General features: G+C 39.9%; 1 protein-coding gene across 5 annotated transcripts in view; it reads right to left on the minus strand.

The window, feature by feature from the left end:
• LOC122869361 (carbohydrate sulfotransferase 11-like) overlaps positions 1 to 15362 on the minus strand; it is a 46172-nt gene extending 30810 nt beyond the window's left edge. The window contains exon 1 of one of the 5 annotated variants that reach the window (XM_044182357.1): positions 14944 to 15362. Coding sequence is in view for 2 of the 5 variants with exons in the window: in XM_044182297.1 (XP_044038232.1) it covers positions 13794 to 13887 (94 nt within the window). In the remaining 3 variants the exon portion in view is untranslated. Of the gene's footprint in view, positions 1 to 13793; positions 14347 to 14943 lie in introns of those variants that run through there. The other 4 variants (XM_044182297.1, XM_044182331.1, XM_044182305.1 and 1 more) reach the window with 4 other exon arrangements.
• Positions 15363 to 18487: the final 3125 nt, after the last annotated feature.

Genomic DNA, 18487 nt, shown 5'->3' on the forward strand with positions numbered 1-18487 from the left:
TGGAAAGAATACAATTTCACCATAAACCGGCCACGACCAGGTGCTCCTCGCAAGATTTCTGACAGAGGAGTCTAAAGAATTATCAGAAGAGTTGTTCAAGAGGCAAGGACCACTTGTGGACAGCTTCAGAAGGACCTGGAATAAGCAGGTACAATAAAGTACAAAAAGTAATGCACTCAACCGCCATGGCCTGTATGCACGCTCATCATGCAAGACTCCATTACTGAAGAAAAAGCACGTTGAAGCTTGTTTAAAGTTTGCTGCACAACATTTGGACAAGCCTGTGATATACTGGGAGAATATAGTCTGGTCAGATGAGACCAAAATTGAACTCTTTGGATGCCATAGTACACACCATGTTTGGAGGAGAAATGGCACTGCACATCACCCCCAAAACACCATACCAACAGTGAAGTTTGGAGGTGGAAACATCATGGTGTGGGGCTGTTTTTCAGCATACAGTACTGGCAAACTTCATATACAGTGGTGTGAAAAAGTGTTTGCCCCCTTCCTGATTTCTTATTTTTTTGCATGTTTCTGACACTTAAATGTTTCAGATCATCAAACACATTTAAATATTAGTCAAAGATAACACAAAATGCAGTTTTTAAATGAAGGTTGTTATTATTAAGGGAAAACAAAATCCAAACCTACATGGCCCTGTGTGAAAAAGTGATTGCCCCCTAAACCTAATAACTGGTTGGGCCACCCTTAGCAGCAACAACTGCAATCAAGCATTTGCGATAACTTGCAATGAGTTTTTTTTTAGAGCGCTGTGGAGGAATTTTGGCCCACTCATCTTTCCAGAATTGTTGTAATTCAGCCACACTGAGGTCACGAACAGATGGCCAGACATTCTCCATTTATCACAGCAAGTCTTCCAGGTCCTGAAGCAGCAAAACAGCCCCAGACCATCACACTACCACCACCATATTTTACTGTTGGTATGATGTTCTTTTTCTGAAATGCGGTGTTACTTTTACGCCAGATGTAATAGGACACACACCTTCCAAAAAGTTCAACTTTTGTCTCGTCAGTCCACAGAGTATTTTCCCAAAAGTCTTGGGGATCATCAAGATGTTTTCTGGCAAAAATGAGATGTGCCTTGATGTTCTTTTTGCTCAGCAGTGGTTTTCGTCTTGGAACTCTGCCATGCAGGCCATTTTTGCCCAGCCTCTTTCTTATGGTGGAGTCATGAACACTGACCTTAACTGAGCCAAGTGAGGCCTGCAGTTCTCTGGATATTGTTGTGGGGTCTTTTGTGACTTCTTGGATGAGTCGTCACTGCGCTCTTGGGGTAATTTTGGTCGGCTGGCCACTCCTGGGAAGGTTCACCACTGTTCCATGTTTTCGCCATTTGTGGATAATGGCTCTCACTGTGGTTCGCTGAAGTCCCAAAGCTTTAGAAATGGCTTTATAACCTTTTCCAGACTGATAGATCTCAATTACTTTCTTTCTCATTTGATCTTGAATTTCTTTGGATCTTGGCATGATGTCTAGCTTTTGAAGATCTATTGGTCTACTTCACTTTGTCAGGCAGGTCCTATTTAAGTGATTTCTTGATTGAGAACAGGTGTGGCAGTAATCAGGCGTGGGTGTGGCTAGAGAAATTCAACTCAGGTGTGATAAACCACAGTTATGTTTTAACAGGTGGGGGCAATCACTTTTTCACACAGGGCCATGTAGGTTTGGATTTTGTTTTCCCTTAATAATAACAACCTTCATTTAAAAACTGCATTTTGTGTTTACTTGTGTTATCTTTGACTAATATTTAAATGTGTTTGATGATCTGAAACATTTAAGTGTGACAAACATGCAAAAAAATAAGAAATCAGGAAGGGGGCAAACACTTTTTCACACCACAAATTTACATTTGTTGTAATAAGCCACTCCCATTTTGATCAATCATTACCCAATTTTATGCATCAACTGAGTCATGACTAGGGATGGGGCTCAAGACCCGGTTCTATAAGGCTCCGGTTCCAAATATCTCAAAACCTGAAAATCAGTAAGGTCCGAGCTTATCGATACTGCTATCGAGACTAATGGGTCCTATAACGTAATGTTATGTCGCGAGAGACAAGAGTCATGTCATTTAAATCAAATCACCGGTGCACAAACATACATTGATTGTCTAATAAAGTTTATGAATTCAATTGAATTGCCTGCCAAACACGTTAAACTAAACAAAGAAGAATTGAATTGCCTTACTCGTTTGCGTCATTTCTCATTTGGTCAATTGGCTGCTTGCTAAGATGGCTGAATGTGCAAAGCGGTCAAAGGCTTGGCTACATTTCAGTAAAGCAAATGATAAAGAGGAAGCCATTTATGTTCTAAATTAATTTCTTGTAAGGGGGGAACACAACGTCAATGCTAAAGTACCTCAACGTTGCGCATCAGTTAAAGCCAAAATGCAGTACTTACGACTGTCTTCGAGTCGGAACACCACCAACTTTAGCTGCGGGACAATCATCGTCCTCCAACCAAGGTATGCGAAGTGCACGCACCTCAACTTCCCCTAACTAGCAAGTCCCGTTTGTTGACAATAATAATCCAATTGATTATAATCCAAAAATATGCAATCTCTGTGAGTGACAATACAGACATTAACCAACACTTTAGTGTGAAAGCAAAATAGTTATTGAAACATAAACAAAACATAGTAATAAGTTTGTGTTTATTGCTGCTAATATATTATTTTACTATTCTCATAGTTATACGTTATGTTGAAGTGGCCCTGTGTATTCCTTTTCAAATAAATGACCAGCATCAGCAGTGTTTATTGAAGGCTAGGCAAATAACAGTCACAGATTCACAGTTAAGCAATACCAGTTCTTAAGAATTTATTGTCATCTTGTCTTTCCACCAACTTAATAGAAAAGTATCAATAGTGGTATCGATAAAGACTTGGATCATTATGAGTCTTGAAAATGGTATCAATATCAATGAAAATGAATGATCCCCATCCCTAGTCATGACCCTAGATTGTACAAACCAAATATTGTACGAATCCAAGCAGCCGATTAAGAGATTGCAACAATCGCACAAATAGGATAAGACTGGCTGCATATCTGAAACCAATTTAAATTGATTTAATGCTTTGATGCCTGAAACATGAGATGCATTCCATGTACATTCAATATACTCAACACCAAAACACCAGAGGCAACCTCATAAATCCCTTTTAGATGTTTCACCTTTCACTGATATAGCACTGATATAGTTTCTTTTTCTATGCATTTGTGGACCCATGATGTGTCCTGTGTTTGGTTGTGAAAGTCCTCAGAAATTAACCCTAGACACCTGCAAAATGCAATTAAGGACATGAACAGTATACGGCCAATATAATAGGATGTGAAGTAAAGTCCGCAGAAGACTTAAACAGTGGCTTAAAGTTTAAAGAGAAACTAACAGAAGTTGTTGCCACTAGCACTTTTGTTGAGCTTAGCATTAACAATAACCTCTTTATGTGTCGCCATGTTTTGTTATGGTTGCTTTGTGCAAAATCAGAGGTTCTCAAGGAAGAAATTTTGGTGTCAGTCAGGGATGATTTGGCCATAAATTGCCCCTTGGTGGATATACTTTTTAATCCTCCAGGTACATATAAAGTACGCAGTAAAGTATGGGAACAATGCTACAAATCATCTCGACAGTGCTGACCTTTGAAGGAACTGAAAGCCAGAGTCCAAAAGGGAGGAAGCTATCATATTAGCCGTTTCACAGCATCCAATTTTCTAAAACCTTGCTCTTGCCAGAATATAAACTGCTCCACAAAAGAGATGTGGCACAGTTTTCAGTCAGTCATCACAGGTTTCCATGAATTAACTGTTAACTTAAACCAGCACAAATGGACATATGACCTTTTAAGGTGATATGGGAAACATATTATCAAACAGATTCCTATTCACACATCCATAATTTACGAAGCAACATTAATAGTCATTTGGCGTCATGTTTCTGGCCACCTCGTGAATGTCTACACAGGAAGCGTTTCAGTCGTCCATCTCACTCACGTCTGACGGAGCAGATAGGCTTACGCTTCTATTTTAATAAATCCAGCCTACACAGGCTGCGTAACGGCTTGTGTTTTACTTGCACTAAGCCATACATGGGAAACAGAACCCAGAGCATATTTTTATGATTCAATTCTGTTTTTTCTTCCGTTTTACATGAGTACCTACAGTGACTGTGTGTTGGGCTTTGAGCACTGCCAAAACACAGGTGACCTACATCCTGTGTGGACACAGACGGAGGACTGAAGCTGCTGCTGCTGCTCTGCTAAAGTGCTGCTCACGCCACGTAGATAGTCAAATATGAGAACAGTAAATTGTGATCTCAAACATCAACAGTAAAAGTCAGTCTTTAGTAAGTGATGTGTAAAAGGACTATGGTTGTCAAAAGTATCGATACTTTTTCGATATCACGTGTTTAAAATGATATGATCTCTGTTAATTATACATTCAATAGTATCGAAAGTAGGCCTACTGAAGCTATAAAAAAAAACTATTTTAGCCACCTAAAAAAGGCCAACCTAAAAAATCAGTTTAAGTGTATGCTATATTTAGAATATTTTCGCCGCCTTTCTGACGGGAAGTCTATGCCCTATGTCACACATTACATACATCCAGAACAGACTGACCTCTCTCTTAAAAACCTCCTCACAGGATGGGCGATATAATTTTGCAGCTGGACCAGACTCTGTCTCTCCATCCACCCTGAAGCATTGTGCTTATCAGATGTTTCTGGTTTTCACTGACATCTTTAACACCTCACTGGAGACATGCCATGTGCCAGCCTGCTTCAAATCCTCCACCATCATCCCTGTCCCCAAAAAACCAAGTACCACAGGACTTAATGACTACAGACCCGTCGCCCTCACCTTTGTGGTAATTAAGTCTTTTGAGTGCTTTGTTTTGTCCCACCTCAAAGCCATCACAGACCCACTCCTGGACCCCCTGCAGTTCGCCTAGTCCATCCAGGGCACCACCCTCATTTGGCTCATTTCTGATGGGGATGAGTCTGCCTACAGGTGGGAGATTGACCATCTGGTGACCTGGTGCAGCCAGAACAATCTGGAGCTCAATGCTCTTAAGACAGGGGCGATGGTTGTGAGCCCAGCCCCTCCCGCTCCCATCACCCTGTGTGACCCCCCAGTTGACATTGTGGAGTCCTTCCACTTCCTGGGCGCCACTGTCACCAAGGACCTCAAGTGGGAGCTGAATATCAGCTCCCTCACCAAGAAAGCCCAGCAGAGGATGTACTTCCTGTGGCAGCTGAAGAAATTCAACCTGCCAAAGACAATAATGGTGCACTTCTACACCGCCATCATTGAGTCCATCCTCATCTCCTCCATCAACATCTGGTATGCTGCTGCCACTGCCAAGGACAGACTGCAGATTATTTGCTCTGCTGAAAAAGTGATTGGCTGCAATCTACCTTCCCTTGAGGATCTTTATGCCTCCAGGACCCTGAGGCGAACAGGAAAGATTGTGGCTGATCCCTCCCACCATGGAAACAAACAGTTTCAAACAGTTTGGTAATTAAATTGTTCCTCTGAGATCTGCGGTTCTTGAGGAAATCCAGACACAGGGTGGGAGAATAGAAGGCCGAACATGATCGCAGGGAAGGAGGACATACTATAATGACTGATGACTGACGAAAAGAATCAATAACAGACGCAGAAATCCCTTGATTACAATCTGAATGTTTTAAAATACAGTACTTCTTAGATCACTTTCTCCATTCATGCACACGCATCTGATATTTGCATCAGATTATCACTATGCCTTACAGTGTTGACAGTGCATAACACGAATGGGTTTAATTTAAGAGATGTGGATATAACAAGAGCAAACCTTATATAAATAGAATGGGACTAGCTAGCCTGCTGCACATTGTAAACTACTGAGATCAAACCAACAGACCATACTGTTAAACAACATAGACATCTGATATACTTCCGTTGCCATACAAAAAATATATTTTTATTGTCAAAAATATGTTTTAAATTCATGCAATCTATGTAAAAATATATATTCACTGTTGAAGAAAAAAAAATATTATGGCTAATGGGACTTTAATTTTTAGATCCTATGAAATTTTCAAAATATTTTTACAATTTAATTTCGCTGGGATATATCTAGTATCCTTATACAGGGTTCCTATAGCTTAAGGCAAGTTAGATTTAAGACTTTTTAAGACTGTTTTTAATGCCACTCGGAATGAAACGTAAGACCAATTTTACAATAACCAAAACTAAAGAAAAGGAAAAAAAATGAACCGATAAATGATTTAGGGTTAGGGACAATTTTGCCCAAATGTTTACTGTAACATTTAACTGGACTTTTTTGGTCCAGTTAAAAAGTTAGATGATCTACTTCAAATGTAGCAAAAAATGTAACACTTTCTAGAGTGGAACACATGGAAAACATATTATATTATCATGAAAGTATCTATTTGATTTACCTTGAAAAAAGCTTGTTCATTTGTCATTTTGGTCTCCTACTCCTAGAGGTGTAGTGCTATTTGTTTAAGTACCGAAATACCTATGACACGCACGCAGTTGTGGCTCGTTTCGAAGGTTACATTTATTAGTCAACTATAACTGACCACGCGATGAAATGTTAGACTGACTTTATGAATAGTTTCATCATGTTGAGAATATTACTTGGAAGTCAGCCAAACATCTAGCTAAGTAATATTAGGCGATACCATGGATGTAGTAGGTTGTAATTAGCGTGGCATTAAGCAATATAACTTATAAGCAAATAAACACAAGTAGTTCATTTACTTGCTTATGCCAAGCAAATTAAGCCGCATTCAAAACATTCATTCTGAGGAAAAGTTGCAGTGCATGCAGAGGTCAAGCTCGTCTAATAGGCTAGACTATGAAAATGTACCAAAGCAAGCTTTCATTTCCTGCAGGCACTGTGGGTGCAGCACAAATTGGCCAAGTTTAACAGGCTGGCTTTGTAATATTTCTTTGCAAATGCATCACAAATAAAGAAACCGTGAGAGTGAGTGATGAATGAAAGGATGTTTTGCTGCCTTTTCATCTTTACTAGTTAACGTTAGCTATAGACTGCTGCTCAAAGGCTACCAGCAACTTTTAAGGTGGAATGTTTTCTTGTCTTCTTTAAAAATGTAACATAAGCACTGCATACCCCCGCATTTACAGTATAACTGTTTATTTTTGTCATATAAACAGATTCTGTTTACTCATATGTCACAATGCAATGTTTCATTGAATGCACGTTTAATATACATCTAATAGGGTAGTTTCATTTATTTGACATGGTCTATGCGAAACCACGATTTAGCTTCCAATTGGACCGGCTATTTTTTCACTTTATTTCTATTATTTGGGGGTGGTGACTAATCCGCCATGTTGTCAGAGGTGCAAACAAATAGGTCATCGGTGTTGAGATTGCACTATCATTCAGGTTATCACTGAAATACTATTTTTGACAGTGCCAGTGCATAACCAATGGATTGTAAAACTCATTTATTTAATAGCAGTCAGATTAACGATTTTCTCAAAAGTGTCCCTTTTTAGGACAAAAAATCATAAGTGAAGAAAAATAGAGGTAACAGTTAGCTCAATAGTTTCGGGACAGTTAGCAATAAATGCAATTGAAATACACTTGGTGTAAAACAGGTGTAAGTATCTAACACGTTACAATGTAATATACTCACACCAATATTATTCTCAAATTCTAAATAACGCCATTTTGAGTAATCAATATAACATTCACACATAGCTTGAGCAAATAATGACATATTTCGAGATTTATAGAAGTAAATTCGATATGTACTAACCAGGAGTGTCTATGAGGTAAATGCAAATGTTTCTGAAGTCAACTGGTGGCCATTTGTGAGGACCATTTAACCAAACATCACTAGGCAAATTGTAGGGACTAGGGTTGCCACCATCCTGAAATGGAAATACGGAATGCCGGCGGTTAAACCTAAACTCCAGGAGGGCCAATATGAGAAACCGACCTAATGCTGATGCAGTGTGGGATGAGACAGGGCATTAATTAGTAGTGATTGTAAACAGTAAGAGCAGTGTTTTTTGCTTACTCACCCAAACTTCATTCATAAATCCTACAGTTTCGTTTCCTGTTTATGTACAAAGGCACAAACGTAGTGAACTCACTTATTTTATATGTTTTATTATTAATTATTATTAATCAAGAGGGAGCACAGAAATGTAATTGGACATGTTGACATATGTACCGCACAAAAGGGATAAATATTAACTCAGTATCATCTTCACAAGCTCAAAAGGCACCTCTTGACATGTTTGTTTGCACCTCCATCAATAAAGCGGATGATATCGTGCAGCATTGTGGGTAGAGTGTGATGTCACTGTGGGTAAAAGAATTGTAGCCCACTGCTTTTGTTCTACACAAAGACGTAATTTCAATGCCTTTAATGTTTCATATAAAATGTCATAACTATGGAACTATATAGGCTCTGTGCTACCAAGAAGAAGCTTCCAGGACATCGTATTGGGAGAAGTTCTGTACATTAATGTATAATAAGAAATTGCGCTTACTGGCGTGACATGCATGCGCAAGTACTTGGCAGAATGGCCTTAGGAATTCTGGTGACATTATACAATGCAGAACGATGTCTGTATTGTAAGGAAGATGTGGTGGATGAGTGGGTTACACGCAGGACGTTGCCTCGGAAAACAGAGTTTAAGTCCTGTGTGGGGCATGTTCTTATAGTGAATCCTATAGCCAATTTTTTGTTGTCTATCAGACATATATATGAGGTCTTTCAATAGCCATCTAACTGATGTTAGGCTATGATTAGATGTCTACTAAACTTTCACTTTTGAACCAAATTTAACCACATTTTAGACTAGACGGCTATATACCATTTAAACGTCTTTTAGACGAACGGAAAATTGTTCAGTAGGCAATTACACATTTTTAGATTAATGAATTCAGTGCCTTTTAAGACTTTGTGGGAACCCTGCTTATATGTAGGCTATATGTTTCTACACTCTGAAACAGATCTTAGCAGTAAATTCTCATTTTGTCCCTACAGTTGCTGCTGCGAAGCTAACATGTAGAGAGGATGAGACGTTTCCCAGAGCCAGCAAACAAGTTCTAGACAGCGATACTCACAACTCTCCTGCTACTATAGCAAACATCACAACAATAGCATATCTTGGCAAACTAGAAAGTAAGCTGAATGTCCGTGGGCTAGTCATTTAACGTTACCTGACACAAAAATCATGGCTAGGATAGTGTCGTGTGGCTTGGTCCGAGCCACTTTGTTTGTTTAGCATTTACAGAGCCAGGGCTATGTACAAACACCGGCTAGCGGACCGTGAGGAGATATTCAATGAATTTGACAAAAAGAGGTTTATTGGATTAGAATCGCATACCCCACCTTTAAAGGAACCGCACTAACCTGGTTTAAATCCTATCTATCAGATTGATCTTAGTTTGTACATGTTAACGGTGAATCCTCCGTGCACGCCAAAGTTAGTCACAGAGTCCCACAAGGTTCTGTGCTTGGACCGATTCTATTCACTTTATATACAGTGGTGTGAAAAAGTGTTTGCCCCCTTCCTGATTTCTTTTTTTTTTTTGCATGTTTGTCACACTTAAATGTTTCAGATCATCAAACTAATTTAAATATTAGTCAAAGATAACACAAAGTAAAAGTTTTTAAATGAAGGTTGTTATTATTAAGGGAAAACAAAATCCAAACCTACATGGCCCTGTGTGAAAAAGTGGTTGCCCCACCTGTTAAAACATAACTTAACTGTGATTTATCACACCTGAGTTCACTTTCTCTAGCCACACCCAGGCCTGATTACTGCCACACCTGTTCTCAATCAAGAAATCACTTAAATAGGACCTGCCTGACAAAGTGAAGTAGAACAAAAGATCTTCAAAAGCTAGACATGATGCCGCTATCCAAAGAAATTCAGGAACAAATGAGAAAGAAAGTAATTGAGATCTATGAGTCTAGATAGTGAAAGTCATTATCCACAAATGGCAAAAACATGGAACAGTGGTGGAGTGGCCGGCCGACCAAAATTACCCCAAGAGTGCAGCAACGACTCATCCAAGAGGTCACAAAAGACCCCACAACAACATCCAAAGAACTGCAGGCCTCACTTGCCTTTGTTAAGTTCAGTGTTCATGACTCCACCATAAGAAAGAGACTGGGCAAAAATGGCCTGCATCGCAGAGTTCCAAGACGAAAACCACTGCTGAGCAAAAAGAACATTAAGGCTCGTCTCATTTTTGCCAGAAAACATCTTGATGATCCCCAAGACTTTTGGGAAAATACTCTTTTTGGAAGGTGTGTGTCCCATTACATCTGGCGTAAAAGTAAAAAAAAAAGCATTTCAGAAAAAGAACATCATACCAACAGTAAAATATGGTGGTGGTAGTGTGATGGTCTGGGGCTGTTTTGCTGCTTCAGGACCTGGAAGACTTCCTGTGATAAATGGAACCATGAATTCTGTTGTCTACCAAAAACTCCTAAAGGAGAATGTCTGGCCATCTGTTCGTGATCCAAAACACACCAGCAAGTCCACCTCTGAATGGCTAAAGAAGAACAAAGTCCTGACCTTAATCCCATTGAGATGCTGTGGGATGACCTTAAAAAGGCAGTTCATGCTCGAAAACCCTCCAATGTGGCTGAATTACAACAATTCTGCAAAGATGAGTGGGCCAAAATTCCTCCACAGCGCTGTAAAAGACTCATTGCAAGTTATTGCAAACGCTTGATTGCAGTTGTTGCTGCTAAGGGTGGCCCAAAAACTTATTAGGTTTAGGGGGCAATCACTATTTCACACAGGGCCATGTAGGTTTGGATTTTGTTTTCCCTTAATAATAACAACCTTCATTTAAAAACCGCATTTTGTGTTTACTTGTGTTATCTTTTACTAATAATTAAATTAGTTTGATGATCTGAAACATTTAAGTGCGACAAACATGCAAAAAAAAAATCAGGAAGGGGGCAAACACTTTTTCACACCACTGTATGCTCCCTTTAGGCAATATTATTAGGAAACACTCCATAAACTTTCATTGTTACGTGGATGATACCCAGTTATATCTATCGATCAAGCCGGATGAAACTAACCAGTTAGCTAAACTTCAAGCATGCCTTAAGCACATAAAAACCTGGATGACCTGCAATTTTCTGATGCTAAACTCTGACAAAACTGATCCGTTACTGTACTTGGCCCCAAACACCTCCGAGACACATTATCTAAACACATAGTGGCTCTAGATGGCATTGCCCTGGCCTCCAGCACCACCGTAAGGAACCTCGGAGTTATCTTTGATCAGGATTTATCCTTTAACTCCCACATGAAACAAACTTCAAGGACTGCCTTCTTTCTCCTACTCAACATTGCAAAAATCAGGCACATCCTGTCTCAAAATGATGCCGAAAAACTAGTGCATGCATTTGTTACTTCTAGGCTGGATTATTGCAATTTCTTATGATCAGGCTGCCTGAATAAGTCCCTTAAGACTCTCCAGTTGATCCAGAATGCTACGGCACATGTACTGACAAGAAGTAGGAAAAGAGATCATATTTCTCCTATATTAGCTTCTCTGCACAGGCTCCCTGTAAAATCTAGAATAGAATTTAAAATCCTTCTCCTCACCTACAAAGCTCTTAATGGTCTGGCACCATCATATCTTAAAAAGCTCATAATACCTTATTACCCCAGTAGAACACTGTGTTCCCAGAATGCAGACTTACTTGTGGTTCCTAGAGTCTCCAAAAGTAGAACAGGAGCCAGAGCCTTCAGTTATCAAGCTCCTCTCCTGTGGAATCAGGTCCCAGTTTGGGTTTGGGAGGCAGACGCCATCTCCACATTTAAGAGTAGGCTTAAGACTTTCCTCTTTGATAAAGCTTATAATTAGGGCTGGCTTGAGTGAGTCCTGAACCATCCCTTAGCTATGCTGCTATAGGCCTAGACTGCTGGGAGACTTCCCATGATGCACCTCTCTCCTTCTGTATGCATTTTTATCCCATTACTGCATATTACTAACTCAACATCTTCTCTCTCCCATAGTTTTGTGCTTTCTCATCTCTCTCCTCTCTCCATCTGTCGCTATTAGCAGGTATTTCTACCTCAGGAGCTGCAGAGGCTGGATCTTTGGTTGTGGGCCACCTGCTGCCCTTGTGTTCCTGCTCGACAACTGCAACTACAGTTGTTGTTATTGGCTTTGTTACTATTATTGTCATTATTATTCTTGACTATCATTCCTATTATTAATACTTTATTAATAATAATATTACCACTACCATTACATAATTACTATTTTAAAAATCTATGTGAAATTTGCATTGTGCTTCTCTCTCTCGCTCGCTCAATCTCTCTCTCTCTCTCAACCACAGCAGCCCACCATTGAGTCTGGTTTTGCCCGAGGTTTCTGCCTGTTAAAAGGAAGTTTTTCCTTGCCACTGTCGCCAAGTGCTTGCTCGTGGTGGGATTTGTAGGATCTCTGTAATTAATATTATAAAGAGTACGGTCTAGACCTGCTCTATAGGAAAAGCGCAATGAGATAACTTCTGTTATGAATTGGCGCGATATAAATAAAATTTAATTTAATTGATTAGAGTAGCCTTGTTAACAGTGGAAAAGAGAATTTTTAAAGAATCTTTGTAATTAAGACTGAAGATATTTGTCTTTCGATGAAGGGAGTGGAAGAGGGTTCAAAATAAAAGAAAATATATATTAGTAGGTCCATCAGTATTTTGTATATTTCAGTTGATTGGCGCCACGTAAAGGTCACAGCGATAATTTTTTTGAGGACTACTTTTGCATTTGCTCGCAATATTTTGCATTCCCTCGCGTTACCTCGCAATACTTTTCTTCTTCCATTCCTTCAGAGCCATATGTCTATTTCCGATCAGCTGCTCCCAGCACAACGACCCAGTATATCAGCTCATTGAATTTTACTTTGAACTGGGAATTAAGTATGCTGATATAGTACTAATGCTCAATAGGCATGCATGGTTATGTAATTAGTGAAAGTAAAATTAAACAAATTCTTAGATCAAGAGGTCTCTTAAGAAGAAAGCAGTACGATAATCTGCAGGATGCTGTCAGTTTCAATCGTGAACAGTTACTGTACTCTCTACTGTACCCCAGAGGGATTTCACTGAGGTAAAGAGGACGTCTCCAGAGGTGGAATTACAGATGTGCATTTGAATCTACCTCATAAAGCTAATGTGCTGTATTTGTATGAGTCAAAAAAGCAGCAAACAAGAAGGTGACTGAAATGCTGCAAACATAGTCTGTGGTTCTGTTACAGAAAGAGCAGACAACATTGAACCACTTGCAGAGACACATCAGGAATGCAGACCAATGCAAGTTGGAAAGCACAAGTCTGCTGTTCTTTGCACAAAACAAAAGTAACCTTCAATGCTGAAAAAGGTTTTGGTAGTAGGCCTGTTGCTATAAGTGTGGAGCAATAATGAAGTTCCTTATACATTACAGTTCCAACCCAGAAGTTTGCTAATGTTCTATCTGCTAACTTCTTTGCAATGGACATCATTTAAGGTAAGGTATCCATAAACCATGCTAAATGCTTTAACTTGAGAATTCCCACACTACCTTCCTTTCCAAATAGGCATATGGCTCAGAAGGAATGGAAGAAGAAAAGTATTGTGAGGTAATGCAAAAGTATTGCGAGGGTATACAAAGGTAGTCCTCAAAAAATGTCTCGCCATGACCTTTAGGGGGCTCCCGCGCCGTACAGTTATAATGCTGATAAAGAAGAATTTATGCTCACCCGGCTTCAGACTGCTGTTAAAGTAGAGGATGACCATGATGAAACATCCCAGACACAAAGCGAAAACCATCCGAATGACTTTGGGTTTCCTCATCCTGAGTCTTTGGAAACGACCAAGAAGCCGAGCCAAATCCTGCCAGGTTTCATGCGAAAAATAAGCTGTTTTTGTTCTGACGGCGGTGTCTACTTTATCACCGATATGTGCATCGATCCGTCTTGCTGACCTTTGCTGCTCCTTATCTTCCTGTACATCATTGGTGTCCACTCTGGAAGAAGCAGCGGCGAAGAAGGAAAGGACAGAAACAAACGAGCCAGGCAACAGACTTCGCTGGTCTGCCGTATTTTACAATAACCGTAACATTACTGTATGCTGGCTCAGAGGAACTGGAACAGGCTGCATAACTGTCAGTGTATTCCAAGCGGTGTGTTTGTGTAAGGGGGAGGGGATATATGCTCGAACAGCGTCTTTCCAAACGTTTGGTTGACTCCTTAACCCCTTTCTCCCCAAATACGGTTTGCTGCGCCTCAACAAATTATAGTCGCGCTGTAGCCTACACCTTTTTAAAAAGAAAGTTCCGGTTGTACCTTTCAAAATACAACTCCATCCAGAGGCTTTAGGTGACAGAACCCTCCCACCTTGTCGGTCCAAATCATGCACTCTATGGTCCAAATGAATAAGGAGGAAAGTGTAATTATAGGTTCTCAACTGAAACTGGGCTTCATAAGAGAAATAAGAAAACCTCTTATGAATAACCAATGAACCCACTGTTTATTAAATTAAAGGCTCCAAAACCAAAAAAAGTAATTATATTTCAGTTAAAGGTGCAAATTTGTGGAACAGTTGTAAAGATGAACTGATGGATGTAAAAATAAAATAAAGACAGCAATAAAGATGATAGAAAATACAACTGAAGTACGTGAAAAAAACAAACTTATCAGAAAATGTGGCGGTAAGTTGCACTGGGGGAATGTAGGCCCATGACCTCAGCAATTCTAAAATCTTGGCTATGGCCCTGGATGCAATGGACACTGTATAAGAGGGTTAGTATTTGTCTTGAAAAAGTTTTCCTATAAAATGGGCCTCCATACCCAGTGTGAAGTTAAAGGGACAGTTTACCCCAAAATCAATAATACATATTTTTCCTCTTACCTGTTGTGCTACTTATCCATTTAGATTGGTTTGGTGGGAGACTGGGAGAACCCTAATCTTCTGATCCACTTTGGAACTTTACTCTTGCACAGTGTGTCGAGCATCAGTAAATATGGGATCTAATGTAGGCATCATGGGGAGTTTAGCCTCCATAGGAGAGAGCACATGACTGTGGCAAGACCTTCAAAGTTTGACTTTAATCCAACATGTGACACGATTGCTCCCATTCTGAACCTTCGGGTCCAGAGGGGGTGAACCAGACAGTATGTTGTAGCTCCATCCATCGCAGGACAGGAACTCAAGGTTAGCTTATTAGTGCAGAGAGGACTTCCTGCAGAGCTGCTTTTGTCCTCTGACCTTTTCCACATTCCTCACATGCATCTTCCCAGGCATCACGGATCAGGTCCCTGGGAGAAGTCAGGATGGGTTAGGTGCCACACAACTGATCAAACCCTAGGCTTGATGGCAAGATGGTGTGAAGCCTGTCGGTGTTTACTGTCTGAGAATGGAATGATGTGTAACTGTCCACGGGTTAGGGTTGGCCAGGAGTCAGCGAATATTCCCTCAGCGGCTGACTAATCAGAAAAGAGGTGTCAAGCAGATGGTCAAAGGTTACAGATGCATGCTTGCCACAGAAAGTTGCCAGTTCAGATCTGGTCTGATTTTCTCTCCCTCCACATGGCTCGATTACTGAAATGACCTACACAGCAGCCCAAGGTGTCACCGGTAAAATGTCACTGAATGAGATGAAAAGCTACCACAAAGAGATTTTTAAAAAACTACAAAGAGATGCAAAACAGCTACAAAGACACTGCAAAACAACCACAAAGAGACACAAAATGACTACAAAGACATGCAAAACAACCACAGAAAGATGCAAAACAACCTCAAAACGACCACAAAAAGACACAAAATAACTACAAAGACAAGAAAAACAACAGACACAAAATGACTACAAAGAGATGCAAAATGACATCATAGAGACAAAATTACTACAAAGAGATACAAAATGACCACAGAGATGTAAAACAACTACAAAGAGATGCAAAGCAACCACAAAGAGATGCAAAGCGACCACAAAGAGAAGCAAAATGACCACAAAGAGATGCAAAACAACCACAGTCACACAAAATGACTTCAAAGGAATACAAAATTACCTCAAAGACATGCAAAAAACCCACAAAAGTTTCAAAACAACCACAAAGAGACACAAAATGACCACAAAGAGAAGCAACACGACCACAAAGCGGAGAACGTTTACAACTGTCTATTTCCGTCTGGATATCTTGCTCCTATGTAGGAGGAGTGGGGGCATTTTATATGTCTGTGCCCAGGGTCCTACTGTCTTATGATCTGTCCATGCTCCAAAGCTTCTGTTAATGAGCTCTTATACAAGACATTACACTCCCAGCTACTTATCAGTAGAAGACTGGTGGAAAAGAGCATGGAGATCAATTGACATTATCCTGACAGATAAATGAGGATATAAAATCTCATGACACTCAACATTTACTTGGCTCATAAAGCTATCTGGAGCTTTTGGCTGATGCAGTAGTTTTAACTCAAAGGCAAAATATTCCTCCATTTGGGAATCATAGTTCCCAGCTTTCCAACAAGTAAAGAAAGTTGTGAAAACAGTGAAATTTTGGTCGGTCCAACACTTTAGTCCAGACTGAAATATCTCAATAACTATTGAATGAATTATTATGACATTTTGCACAGACATTCATGGTGCCCAGAGGATAAATCCTAATGACTTTGGAGATCCCCAGAGTTTTCCTCAAGTGCTTTCATCAGGTCACAATTTCTATGTGTCCAATGCTTTTGCTGTGTTCATACCATATCGGCAGAATGGGAATGATGGGAATAGTTTCTATAGTAATGACCCGGGAGAGTTCACACAGAACTCCAAGATGGTGCTTGTGCGCTATGTTGTTGTCGCGCTGTATTGCGTTAGCTATGTATTTCAATTCAATTCAATTTTATTTATATAGCGCCAATTCATAACAGAAGTTATCTCTTTGCACTTTTCCTATAGAGCAGGTCTAGACCGTACTCTTTATAATATTAATTACAGAGACCCAACAAATCTCACCATGAGCAAGCATTTGGCAACAGTGGCAAGATAAAACTTCCTTTAAGAGGCAGAAACCTCGGACAGAACCAGACTCAATGGTGGGCAGCCATCCGCCGCTGCTGTGTTAGGTGTTGAGAGAGAGAGAGAGAAGGAAGTTTTTCCTTGCCGCTGTCGCCAAATGCTTGCTCATGGTGGGATTTGTTGGGTCTCTGTAATTAATATTATAAAGAGTACGGTCTAGACCTGCTCTATAGGAAAAGCGCAGTAAGATAACTTCTGTTATGAATTGGTGCTAGATAAATAAAATTGAATTGAATTGAAATTGAATAGATAAGTAAGTCATTATTTTGAGAAAGTTTCTCATTATTTTGCAATACTAAGTCATTATTTTGCAATACTAAGTCATAATTTTGAGATACTAACTCATTATATCGAAAGTTTCTCATTATAATGACTTACAGGATCTTTTTTCATCACATTGGCAGAAATGGGCTTCCATAATTTTCACAGCTCAATCACTTTTATTAGTGATAATATCAAGTTTTATTTACCTTGAACGGCTGGTGATGGTGGTTTTGTAGCCATGTTGGCCCCCATTATGTTGACACTTTCACAATTCTTTCTGCCAAGTGGGAGATATCATAGCCACTGACAGTTCAGTGACAGATTCAGCTGTGTTATGGTAGTAGTGGCTAATGTAGCCTTGAGCAGCTAGCCTCAAGCAGAGATGAGGAACGGGCTACAGAGGTCTGGTAAGCTCACTTCTTTCTAACTCCATACCCCCAGATTTTTTTCATTTTCAAACTTGTAGTCTTCAGACCCAACCGACGCTGACTCAAGTGACATTACTTGAGGCAATTAATCAGACTTCACCCAGCTCCCTCTGTAGCCACAAAAGGCTCTATACAACTTTTTTCCACATATGCAGTGTTACTCTCCAAGACCTGGAAACAGACTTTGATGTGAAAAATCGGTTTAGTTGCCCTTTTAATATGTGCATAAAGTAAATGTAAGTAACAGTAAATACTGCAGACATCGGCACTGAGAACATCAGGGCACTGCAACAGTTTCCCAGCCCTTGGTTTTTCTGTGTCTCCTCTGTCCAGCAGTGTATGTACAGTGTATGTGTATGTGAAATGAGAATACAGTGACATAATGCAGACACAGCATTGTACCCTCTCTGTGTATCTGACACAGTCCAAGGCTCAACTCCCAGTTGGAGAGACACTCCACATATGCTTCAAGTTCTCCTCTCCTTCTATAAAACCTCCCCTGAAGATTCATTACAAACACATTTTCTGCAGCAGAGGAGGAGGAGGCACATACTGGTTTATAGGGAATATCATGTACAAAAAGAGCAGACTGCAGCAATGCTCAGAGAGATTCTAGAATAAATGATGGTGCCTTGTTTGCATGCAACATGTGTATGAATGAACAGAATAAACTGTAATTGAAATATTTAAACAA

This window comes from Siniperca chuatsi, linkage group LG2 (assembly GCF_020085105.1).
Source record: "Siniperca chuatsi isolate FFG_IHB_CAS linkage group LG2, ASM2008510v1, whole genome shotgun sequence".
NCBI classification, from domain to species: Eukaryota; Metazoa; Chordata; class Actinopteri; order Centrarchiformes; family Sinipercidae; genus Siniperca; species Siniperca chuatsi.